The 13,194-nt window shown below is 37.3% G+C and overlaps 1 protein-coding gene across 1 annotated transcript in view; it reads right to left on the minus strand.

Moving 5' to 3' along the window:
- Positions 1-13,194, minus strand: part of XPO7 (exportin 7) — an 84,027-nt gene that overhangs the window by 34,584 nt on the left and 36,249 nt on the right. The window contains exon 2 of the mRNA XM_057721655.1: positions 453-599. Within this exon, the coding sequence (XP_057577638.1) occupies positions 453-599 (147 nt within the window). The remainder of the gene's footprint in view (positions 1-452; positions 600-13,194) is intronic.

Below are 13,194 nucleotides of genomic sequence, written 5' to 3' on the forward strand. Positions count from 1 at the left end.
ATTTTCACTGTCAATGTAATTTTTTCCTCTATACTTCTAAGACAACAAGAAGCAGCTGTGGTACCGGGAAGGAAAAACAGAGAAAGACTAGGGATCTTATGAGGTGACATGAACTTTGTGGATAAGAAAGGTCATTTATATACAGTCCTGTCTTCTTTGTAAAGGATATGAAGTGGTACCTAAGTGTAAAAAACAAAAAGGAGTCCCAGAAATTTGATTCAAGAGAAAAATTACAGGACAAAAATATATGCTCAATTAGATTTTCCTAGTAAGTCTGTAAGGCCTTTTTTGCCAACCTGGCAGGTGTGGTGTGTTTTAAAAGTGAAATTAAGAAGGCAGAGGTACTTAGAAAAATCAAGGAATGGAAGTTATCCCAATCTACCCCTAAACTTAGAACCAGAATATATTTTCCTAAATCTGTTACCCTTTAGGATTTTTCAAATCTTACGTACACTTCCTCTTTCAAGGAGTAGCTGGCACTTGCTCAGGCAATCAGGACTGTTGGTGAATTCAACCAAGGCTTTCTCTGCCTGGAGTCGAGTGGTTGTATCTGTTGTTTCGTACAGCTGTTTGCACAGATTCTCTAGTTGGGCCAGGCTCTGGAAAAGATCAGTCAAAAGAGAAATCAGTCCAGCCTACTATATACACAAGGTACTGTGCTCAAAATTACTGGATAAAGATAAATAGTAAACAATGAAGAGAGAGACTTGCTTCTCAACTTGGAAGAGAATTTGGGTGACCTTTAATAATAACCATTTATAGCCCTCTCTATTTGATGCTGTAGAAGACAAAATGATAGAATGCCTAAAATATCTATATCCAGTCATTCCCTTAAAGATCAATCACAAATGATACATTTTTCCTTGCAAATACCCAACCTAAGCTTTTCCAAAAGGTTTTCAAATAAAAATTCAGAATTTACTTGTTCTGCCATCAATTTCCAGATTATGAATACTAGAGTCATCACTGTACAATCAAGCACATAAACACACAATGTAAGCATCACACAGATCTTTACATAGGTTTAAACACGCTCCCTTTGCCTGGAGGTTATCAGCTTACAATTGTGTGTATGCACAAAGATGGCCAACCACTATGAGAAAGCTTCAGAATGCAAGTACGTACCTTCCTCCCTGGATCCCTCATGTCTAAAGTTCAGTAGACTCTCTTCTGTTGCACTTTAAACTTTTGCTTTGGATCCAAATTTAAAAGGCAGGGTCAAAATAAATTCAACCCTAGCATGTGCTCAGACAGAGATAAGACACGGGGAAACGCCCCCAAACAAACCCTTCTCTCCAAATCTTGAACCAGTTCCAGGGAGGCAGGAAGGCGATGGGTGTGTGCTTTGGTCAAAAACCCAAAGGGATGCAAATCCACTTCCACTAAATGTGATGTTTAAAAGCAAAGTGGAAAGGAATGAGTAAGGGTTCACGTAACTATCACCTTTCACTGACTGAAGAGGAGGGCAAACGTCTGTTAGTCTTTAAAGGACCAGTTTGGACTTTAAGCAGAAATTCTGAGCCTATTTTCTACAGTAGTAAGCAAGATCTGGTTTAAATAGTTTAAGGGATCCTACCATTAGAAATGACAATTCTGACAAGAACAAAAATAATAATAATAATTAGACAAACCAACCTGTGTAAACAGCCTAAAATATATTACACGGCCAGTCTGCCCAAGGCTTTTCATTATCACTTTATTTCATTATACTGTGACTTTATAAATCACAGCTTTTCCACTAAGCAGAAAAGCCCTTAGGGCAGGATACTATTTTACTCAATCTGATTAATAAATTTCAAACATTAACCTAAAGGAAACAAGAAAGACAAACACTGACACTCTAAGAGCATCACTCTCACTGCAGAGAGCACTCTAAAAAATAAAAACCTTCACTTCCCTTCCAAAACAAAATAAACAAACCACCCTTCAAAACATCTTGGGACTCTGATTAGGCTCCTGTTAAACCTGTTCCTCTTTGACTTCCAGGAGTCCCACTTAATACCTTCCTCAATTCAAAAGCACAGAGAAAACTGTACGTGCAAAGCCAGATCTCAAGTAATGAAAGTTCTATAAGCAATATCTGATTTTTTCATATAACTTATAAGCATGAGGAATACAGGATAAGTCTAATTAATTACATATATTCCATAAAATATATGTCAAAGTCAGTGTTATGCCTGTCAGTACTGGCCAAACACCCAATGAATCAGTTTAATTATAAATCCCCACATTCCTAAGCAAGGAATTAAATCTCCTTCAGAGGTTTTTGCTTCAACCCAGCAGGCTGTCCCCCCACTCCCCCCTCCGCCCCTATGAAATGATTAACTTAAAAGGGAACAAATTATTTAAAAAATAGGTAACACAGAAGACATCAATAGAAAGATACCCTAACTGAAACTGAAAGACAGCTATAAAATATGGTATTAAGTGTCAGGGTGCAGCAGCAGCCCTTAACCTCCATAGCTACCACACACTGTGAGCTTTCCAATATCTTGCACTTGAACAGACACTCCCTAAACAGTCTGTCTGCTTAAGGTATAACGGCTCTCCCTGAAGTCTGATCAATCAGTTCTGGTAGCTCCCCCACCATGCAACTCTTGTTTATGTTTATTACAACAAAGTTGTTCACGTGACGATGGCTTAGCATCTGTCACCGGTAGTTCCTTACTGCTAAAAACCTACATGCAGGTTATGGTGGGCTTTTGGTTGTTCTTTGTTTTGATTTGCTTTAATTTAGCAGACAAAAACATACTTCAGGGTAAGTCTGGTAATGAGTTTTCAGCACAGGAAACAAGACCGTTTTAAAAAACAGAAAAGTAATTTGACCATTTACACAAACAGTTTGAAGAACCGTAGCTCTATTTCTTTGTTTCCAGAACAAATGGGAAACAATCTTGTTTTCCCAGACAATTAGTAGAAACATCTAAAAACCATAGGGCAAACCGTCATTTTATTTGGGTTGTCCATACTACCCACTGAAGAAGTGAATGAGACATTTACATTTATGTTCTCTTGGATCCTAATGTTTTGAAAGCAAATCTAATAGTTAGATTATTTTGAGTCACCTTTTTTGGGGACCCAGAACAAAGCAATTCATCCCACAATTGTCTGATTAGCCATTAAAACCAGTCATTTCACATTTAGCAGAAAACACACCACCGCGTTTCCACTCTTGGCGCAGTTCCTTCTCCCATTCAACCAGTTCTTATTAAGGACATCTATTACACCATGCCAGTTCAGTCACTGAAGAGCCTCCAGGGAAGAAGGTCTATTTTCTCTTCCTAAGGTTGCCAAATCTATAATCCACAGAGAAACTTCCATCTGGTCCCACTGGAATATAAAAGCATGTCTGGGTGAAATGCTAAACAAAACTGGAAAGTGATCTTCAACTACCAAAGTACTACTTTAGTACAAGAAACTCAAGACAGTCAAACCCACAAACCACCTGAATTTCACCAATAGTTACAATGAAGGTATTAAAAGAATATATCTTCAACAATGTTATTTTATACACTTTTTAAAGCCTGGATAGAGAAAATGCAGCTCAATTATTCTCATTTCAATATAAAGTGAAACCAGCTGAGACTACAGACCTCAGAATTTAATGATTTATCTGAAGAGTTGCCTGTCTATTACAGGAAAATGAAGATTTTGTTTCTGCATTAGATGTTACACTATATCAAAAAGTAGAATACCTTGGAATTTATTTTAATTTGTCACATACTGCTTTTATAAAAACCCTGACAGTATATACGTTTAAATTAGTCTCACTGCTTAGGGGGAAAAAAATCCACTTGGAGATTTCCAATCAGAGACCAGGATACTTGCTTTTAGGAAGGATTTGATGACATTCCCAATAATGCTGAGTAGAAAACAAGCATAACCCTTGGATGACTAGGTTCTCTACAAAGTATTGATACTTCCTTGATCTGACAGCCACCCAAGCCACCTAAAATGATCAGAAGCACCACCCTATTACAAAGAGTAAAGTACAGGCTCAATCCAGAGAAGTTCTCCTGAAGAGTATATGGTCAGAATTACCAATCTGGTAGCTGAATTTTCATTATTAGGATGCCTGAAATATAAAAAGAATTGCTGAAAAATCAAGCCACTTTCAGCCTGTTCATAAACTCCATTAATTTAGATCTTCCTTAGTTAGAATTTTTCTGTGTATTAGGAAAAAACTGTGCTGGGTAAATTAAAAGATGCATACTGAACCTGCCAGAAAATGAATGATTTAAAAGGTGTATAAGACTAATAAAATTAATATACTAATTACATTTTATTTTTTATCTATTCAATAAGGCATTCCTATTGTCAATAATGAATATCCGGGACGTCCGTGGTGGTCCAGTGGTTAAGAGTCCGCCTTCCAATCCAGGGGATGCAGGTTTGATCCCTGGTCGGGAAACTGAGATCCCACATGCCGAGGGAAAACTGAACCCATGTGCTGCGACTACTAAGCCTGTGTGTCACAACTACAGAGCCCACCTGCCACATCTACTGAGCCTGAGCTCTCCAGAGCCTGAGTGCCACAACTGGAGAGAAGCCTGCACACTGCAGTGAAGAGTCCATATGCTGCAATGAAAGATCCTGCATGCTGCAATTAAGACCCAACGCAGCCAAATAAATAAATAAATAAATAAATAAATTAAATTATCTATAATTGGATATTGTTTTTTAAATATTTATTTATCTTAATATATATTAACATATATACATTAATATATCTTCACTGAGGCATGCAAGATCTTTCGTTGCGGTGCGTGGGCTTCTCTCTAGTTGTAGCGTGTGGGTTTTAATCTTCTCTAGTTGTGGTGCACAGGTTCTAGAGTGCCTGGGCTCTGTAGCTTGCAGCATGCAGGCTCTCTAGTTGAGGCACACAAGCTCAGTGGCTGTGGCATGCAGGCTTAGCTGCCCCATGGCATGTGGGATCTTAGTTCCCTAACCAGGGATTGAACCTGCTTCTGCATTGGAAGGCAGATTCTTTACCACTGGACCACCAGGGAAGTCCTCATAGATAATCTTTTTAAAAACTCCTAAAAATCCAGTAACAACAATTATTGTTAGGCTAAAAATTCAGTAACAACAATTATTGTTAGGTTAAAAATTCAGTCACAACAATTATTGCTAGGTAGAGAAAGACAAATATATGATATCGCTTATATGTGAAATCTAAAAAAATGGTACACATGAACTTATTTATAAAACAGACTCACAGATGTAAAAAACAAACTTACGGAGAAAGGAGTGGGGATAAAGTGGGAGACTGGGACCGACATATACACACTACTATATATAAATAACTAACAAGGACCTACTGTATAGCACAGGGAACTCTACTCAATACTCTGTAATGACCTATATGGGAGAAGAATCTAAAAGAGTGGATATATGTATATGTATAGCTGATTCACTCTGCTGTATAGCAGAAACTAACACAACAGTATAAATCAACCACACTGCAAAAACAATTTAAAAAAAAAAAGCAAGTGGCAAAACACTATGTAGAGTATATCATTTGCAATATATGTTAGCAAATTCATAAAGGAAAATCTGGATGAAAACACACCAACAATTATCTCTGAGAGCTGAGATTATGGAAGACTTTTAATTTGTTATGTAGTTCTATAACTTTTAAAGTTTTGACCACAACCAGATATTACTTGTAAGCAGGAAAAAAAAAAAAAACCCCCAACAATTATTCAGACAAATATTTTTTAAAAGGAAAAATTTAAGCTACCTTTTTTTTCTAAATTACTCCTCTAATTAGTAACATATTACTAATTAATTGCTGATGCTGTTTCCAATCAGAGTTCATAAGACCAAAAAGGCAACAGGCAATATATTCTAAAGGCTGAAGTTTTAAAAAGTATATCTGTATTTACTACTTTTATTTTGTTCTTTCTTACCAATAATAAATGCTGGTAGTGTAAACAGCCTGAAAAGAAAATCACACACACCGTTTCCTCTTGTTTATAAAGTTACCTACAAGGCAATCTTGGGGGCCAAAGCCATTTTGGTTTTATACACACATCAGCAAATCTCTAAGATGTTAGAGATCTTACAGTGGAGTCTTAAAATATTAAAAAAAAAAAACAGTTTACAAAGCCAGTGCAAAAGACTTGAATCTGTACTTTACAAGAGAATATCCAAAGGGCCAATAAGCAAGTGAAAGGTGCTCAACTCAATCATCATCAGGAAACATAAATCCAAATCCAAACCACAAGGAGAAATCCATTAGAATGGCTAAAATGAAAACACCAAGATCAAGCACTGGTTAGGATGCTAGAACTGTCACACAGTGCTAGTGGAGTCGGAATTGGTTCAAACACATTGGAAAACTGGCAGAATCTATTAAAGCTAGACATATGGATATCCTATGATCCAGCTATTCCACGCCTACATATATATACCCAATAGAGATATGTGCTAAGTTCACCAAAATGCTTGTACAGGAATGTTCGTGGCAGCACTAAAGGTAACAGTTCCCAAATGTGAAAGCCAAATGTCCATCAACAGCAGTATGGATAAGTGTTTCATTCCTTAATCTGGGTGCTGATTACAGAGGCACCTTCATTTTGAGAAAATCCGTTGAGTTGTACATTTCTAATTTGCATATTTTTCTGTACGTATGTTATACTTCAATACGAGGTTTTTAAAAAAGATGGAAGAATGACACAGTTCTCCCCCAAATTTACTCTTATCTATTTCTTTCTGATACTAATGGAAAAGAAGTTCATCAATAACTGACAACTGCATATTAGATTTAGAATGCTTTAGTTTTACACCAATTCCTGCTTTTAGAACTGTAACATTCATTATTTGATCAGGAAATAAATAAGGTAAGATTTTTGGATGCAGCTGGTGACATTCTATTTCTGACAGCACTAAGAGGGTAAGTAAAGCCTTTTGGTTGCAGATGCTGTGTAATGTCTACTGCCGTAAAACAAGATAAAATACGTATTTTCTGCAGGTGATAACGCAGTGCCAAAGCCTTGCGTGCATTAGATAAGGACAGTAAGTCTGTTAACATATGAGACTGCAAAATTCTACACTTAACTTCAAAATATGAATCAATCTTAACTTGTAATAAACACATGATGTTTGCACTGTGGGTAACACACAGCTAAAACACATGTAAACAAATTATTTCATGAGGTAAACAGGCAGACTAATTGGCTTGGCTTATTGACTTATAAATTTAACTCAAGAGTTTTCCTTTAACATGTCACTAGAAGCCGGTTTTGGTTTCTTCTCATAGACACTAATGGTGCAGAGGAATGAAAGCTGCAGTGTAAGGTGAATCCTCTAAAGTACAGGTTTCAAACTGGTAGCCTCAAACTGGTCCACAGACATTTTTGTTTTTCATCTTACAGAGTGGTTTTAAAGTTTGACATAGTTGCCAATATTTCATAATATCTGGTTTTTCTAGCTTCCCATGAAAAATTAGAAGATGTGATTACACTGGACCTGCATTTTCAAGTGTCACTAATCAATGACAGTAAGAGCGCAGTGTTTTCCCAGGGGGCAGGCTTGCTCTAGTTGACTACGGTCCTTAAACGTCTGGCCTCTGTAGAAAGCGGAGGTTTCTCCACCTGCCTTAAGGCAGTTTTGTCTCATATCAGTGGTTCACTTCCAAATGTCAAAGTTAAAAAGTAGTGAGCATATAGTATTACAACAGATTCTGACTTAACTTTGGGTACTAACTCTTTGCCAGACTTGGTTAAAACAATCTTTTGAGTACAAGGGGCTACATAAAACTTAGGCAGAGAAAAGAATCAGATTGAGAGTTAAGGAATTTGGATATTGGCTTTAGTAACTAACTGTGTGACTTTGGGCAAGTTTATTTCCTGGAGCTTCAGTTTTCTCATGTGTAATTTTATTATATTTTTAATATTTATTATATTTTTATATATATTATACTTTTTATATTTTCTCATGTGGACTTTATTATATTATTTAACAAAGATACTTCCAGTTCTAAATTCCATGCTTTTAATTATATAAGTAAATCAGGTTTAAAAGTAAGCAAATATTAAAATTTAAAAGATCATGGAAATAATCAGGCAATTTTTTTAAAAGAGAGAATTAAACAAAAAATAAATCAGGTTAACATTCCCACACATCCCTCAACTCACAAACAACTCCAGTGACCTAGCAAGCAGGAACAAGGATCCTTTTGGAGTGGAGGTTCAGTAAAATCTGAGTTAAGACCTCAGATGTCAGACAAATCCCCACTCCTCTAGTTACTAGCTGTGGGAGTGTGAATAAGTTACTCAAACCTTTCAAACTAGTTTTCCTTTCTTTTAAGTAGAAATAATATCTATTTTACAAGGGTGTAAAAGTCAATGAGGTAACGTATGTAAATTACTGAGTTTATTATTTGCTATTATGGAATACACTGGCTACCAAAAACTGGAGAACAACAGCTTTTTAAAGCACACTCATAAATGCATATAAAATCTGCAGTTTCTTCTACAGGGGTTATAAATGCCTCTTCCTGCAGGGCTAGGGGACAGGATATACTGTTGATCCTCTCTGTTCATGGGTCCCATATTTGCAAATTTACCTACTTGCTAAAATTTATTTGTAATCCCCATCAAAACTCTCAGCAACTGTGCAGTCATCTGTGGACATGCACAGAATGGCAAAAATTTTGAGTGGCCTGACGCGTGTTCCCAGATGAGGTGGAACAAGGTAATGCTTTGTGTTCTTGCTTCAGCTCTCATACCATAAACAAGTATGTGTCCTTTTTGCAGTTTACTTAATGCCATGTTTTTTGCAGCTTTGTGCTTTTTGTTGCCAATTTTGCTGCTTAAAATGGCCCCAAGCATAGTGCTGAGGTGCTGTCTAGTGTTCCTAAGCTCAAGAAGGCTGTGTGAAAAAAACATGTGTTAGATAAGCTTCATTCAAGTGTGTTAAAAAGGTGTCTGTAAATAGAAATACAAATAAAACAAGGTTATAGGTTGGCTGAGTGATGAAATGCGACCAGAGGTTGGCAGGAACTTAATCCTATATATCCTGCAGAAGAAATAATTCAGTATTTGCTAATTCAGTGTTCTTAGCGACTTTACAGAACACACTACCATAAATAATGAGGATCAGTTGTATTTCTACCCACTTCCAGTACTGGGTAGTACTCACTACATATTTCTCCATCGAAACAGAACTATATTACCATTATTATAGGATTTGTTCAAAGAGAGATTTATTAACGTATATAACTCAAATTCTTGCAGATGACTCAAATGTTTATTTATATGGCCATTTATACTAAATATTTATGTGCTGTGATTTTAGTAAATGAGCACTAATGCACACACTATATGGAAAGGACGAGAGTGTGCCTCAGTGTCTGGCACACAGTAGGAGTTTCATAAAAATGTCTTGTATAGGGACTTCCCTGGTGGTGAAGTAGTTAAGAGTCCTCCTGCCACTGCAGGGAACACGGGTTCAAGCCCTGGTCCAGGAAGATCCCACATGCTGTGGAGCAACTAAGCCCGTGCGCCACAACTACTGAGCCTGCACTCTAGAGTCCACGCACCACAACTACTGAAGCCTGCGTGCCTAGAGACCATGCTCTGTAACAAGAGAAGCAGCCACAATGAGAAGCCCACGAACCACAACAAAGAGTAGCCCCACTGGCCACAACTACAGAAAGCCCATGCACAGCTACGAAGACCCAATGCAGCAAATAAATAAATAAATATTTTTTTTTAAATGTCTTACATAAAATCTTAAAAAGCTTCTAATGGGGTTTGGGATAAAATGGCAGACCGACAACATATCTAATCTTGTTCCTTTCCCAAACCCAACTAAAACAACACTAAAGGGATTAAAAAAAAAATCATAATCCCACAAGGATTATGACAGGAGACAGGACAACAGCTGCAAAATTTTGGAATACAGAAAAATCAGCAGTAACGGACTCAAGAAAGCTAAATATCTTGCCAGAGGTGAAAAAAAACCTGAAAGCCAACCTGATTTACACTCCATGCTCAGATGTTAAGGTGAAGTGGGGTGGCCAAAGCAGGAAGAACAGGGTACAAGTATTTTTGAGAAGTTAGATCCCCAGATACCTTCCCTTACTCGATGTCTCTGAATGACTGCCCCTCTTCCTCTGGACTAGGGACACCAAGTCAGTCAAAAGCACCTCTGAGGACATGGGCACCAGATAGCTTACAGGTTGATTAAGCGGCCACGTACACATCAAATGCTGCTGAGCCTTCCCTTACTGGGCTCCTTCCATCCAGAAATGACTGCGTCCAAATTGTACTCCCTCCACAAGAGTTTGGAAAATCTTCCCCTGAGAATCTCATTAGTTGCAAAGGAAATACCTAAAGATACACTGATATGGGGGTTACTCAACAAATGGCACAACTGGATTACCCTGTGATGCCTCAAGCAGACAAGCCTCACTTCCACACGACGAGCTTCCAATCAGCTTTATAGTCTCTCAATCTTGATTATGAGGAAATAATCAAGGATTACTAGAAATCTGAAGAAAGCCTTTAACATGGAAGATAGTGTTAAAAAAACAAAACAGGCCTAAAATGGAGTTATTTACAGTCGGTCAAAAAACAGAGACTAAATTATAGTTTCGGCTCTCCCAGAAATGGAATTTTAAACCAGTCAATCAGGAATTGCCTGATTAACACTAGTTAGGTAACCTGCCTGACAGACCCCTGCCACCCCCTAAAAGAAAGCAACTTCGCAATAACTAACCTGCTTTTTTGCATAGTATGACTTCCTTCCCGCCTGAAGTCTTTTATTTTGTACAGCTCCTCAGAGCTCCTTTCTGTATGCTAGATTGGATGCTGCCCGACTGGGAAACGATTTTTGCTCAAATAAACTCAAAATTTTTAACATGCCTCAGTTCCTCTTTTAACAACAGCAGTCAAAACAAACACAAAAAACAACCTGGAACAAACAAAAACTGTGCAGGGAGAAGGAAACTTGAAAAAAGGAAGAAAGATAAAGGGGCTAAAAAAAGACAAAAAAATTATTAAGTACACCAAAGAGATAAGAAAATATATTGCAACTGTGGAATACGAACAGGGTGCTCTAAAAAAGAAACATTCAAAGAACATAAAAAAGGGATCTTAGAAATGAAAAGTATGATAGCACAGACAAAATATTCCATCAGAGGGTTGAAAAATAAAGTTAAAGTCTCTCAGAAAGTAAAGCAAAAGAATCGAGATGGAAAATAAGAGAGCAAACATAAAAACCTGAGGCCTGGTTCCGGAGGCCCAACATCTAATTAACAAGAGTTCCAGAGAGAGAGGGAGAGAGAGAGAACAGAGAATAGAGGAGAGGAAAATATCAACAAAATAATTCAAGAAAACTTCCTAGAGCCAAAGAACATCAGTTGCCAGAAGGAAAGGGTCTGCCAAAGCTCAGCGAAATAAACGAAAATCAAGCCATACCCAAGGCACATCTCTGTGAAACCTGAGAAACCTGAGGACAAAAAGAAGATTCTACAAGCTGCCCAGGGGGTGGGGAGATGGGGGATGGGAACAAAAGACAAAAACAAAACCCAAGCCAGGTAAACACATAAATGATCAGGAATCAGATGCCTCTGGGCACCACAAAAGCAACACTTGGCAACAAGTCAACAGAACAATGTCTGCAAGATTCTGAAGGAAAATGATCAACAAAGAATGTTTACCCAGGTAAACAAGTAATCAAGTAGGAGGGTAGAACAAAGCTATTTCAGGGTGGTAAGGTCACAAGAATTTATCACCCATGCTACAAAGTAAGACTAACACCATAAAAAGGTAAGCATGGAGTCCAGCAAAGGGGAACTCCAGCACCGGAGAGTGATATCAAGGGAATTCTGGGAGGATGGTGAAGGGAGATCCTGGGATGACAACTGTGAGCTAGCCATGGACAGCTACAAGGCCTTAATCAAGCAAAGTGACTCAAGGGACAAGTCACAGTGAGGAAGTCATCACCAAGATCCCTGATGCTATCAACCACAGAATTCTCATGCTAAGAACATTTCACCTAAATCCATGTTGAAGTTTAGTTCACAGAAAAGCTCTTAACTGACAAAGTAACCATTCTCCATTAAACTCTGGAAAGTTTTTCTATAGAAATGTGAAATCATTTTAAACTAACATTCCAAGGACAAAGGCAGTTGTGCAACACAAAAGATAGCTTTGGAATGAATACTGCCTGGTATGGTTATTCACAGCACTTAAAAGCTATAATAAACAGGCTTTAGGCATAAAAATTTTGCATTCTATGATTTATAAATGGAGTTCCAGTAAGAAAAAAAAAAAAAAAAGAACACACTGGGTTTTTGCCACCTTCACTTCCTTTATAAAAAAGGTTGTTTGCCTCTCAAATGCCTTTTATGGAACTTGATTTTGCCATGCTGACAGTATTAAAAGACCAAAACAAGGTACTCTGCTATGAAAATGGCTGAGTAATAGAGCAGATTATGAAGGCCAAGCAGATCACCGTAGGGAAAGGAAGCCAACAGCCAAATCTGCAGTTTGAAACAATCACACGTGTAAATAAACTTTTCTGCTATATTATCACTTTCCTAAAAACCTCATTTTTAAAAGCAGGTCTACGCAGAGAGAAAAATTCTATAATAGTTCAATAATTTTGTTAAGAGTGTTAAATCACATCTCAAACTGAATCAGAATGATACTGTCTACTGATATTATATTTTTCCTTACAAATTTAATAATCTTCCTCCCTCCCTCCCTTCCTTCTTTCCTTCCACATAGCAAGTATGGTCAAACAAGTGACTTCTAAAGGGCCTTTCACATCATTTAGTCCTGGTTTCTGAGAGCTATTTGTTTTTGAGTTCTTTATTATTTAAGCTACACTGTAGAGGGATACTGTTGGGCCAGTGTACATTTATTATTTTAATTTTATGGTCTTAATATCAATATGGTACAAGATCCAAACTTTAGAGTATTGGGGATATTTAATGCAGAATCATATTAAAACATTAAAAGTGCCATGAAATATATATAATAAAGCAAAGGAAGTGATCAGACACACAGTCATCAATTATCTGACACCCCCAATCACCAAACTTCATTACTATGTTTTATAATGACTAAATAAAAAGAATTTCAGGTTCAAGCACTATAGTTGTTTTATTAATAGGCCAGCCAAATAAATGCAACTGGCTTGGAGAGTATTCAAGCAACTTCAGGAATCTTAGGTTTC

The sequence above is a fragment of the Hippopotamus amphibius genome, chromosome 2 (genome assembly GCF_030028045.1).
Source record: "Hippopotamus amphibius kiboko isolate mHipAmp2 chromosome 2, mHipAmp2.hap2, whole genome shotgun sequence".
In the NCBI taxonomy this organism is placed as follows: domain Eukaryota; kingdom Metazoa; phylum Chordata; class Mammalia; order Artiodactyla; family Hippopotamidae; genus Hippopotamus; species Hippopotamus amphibius.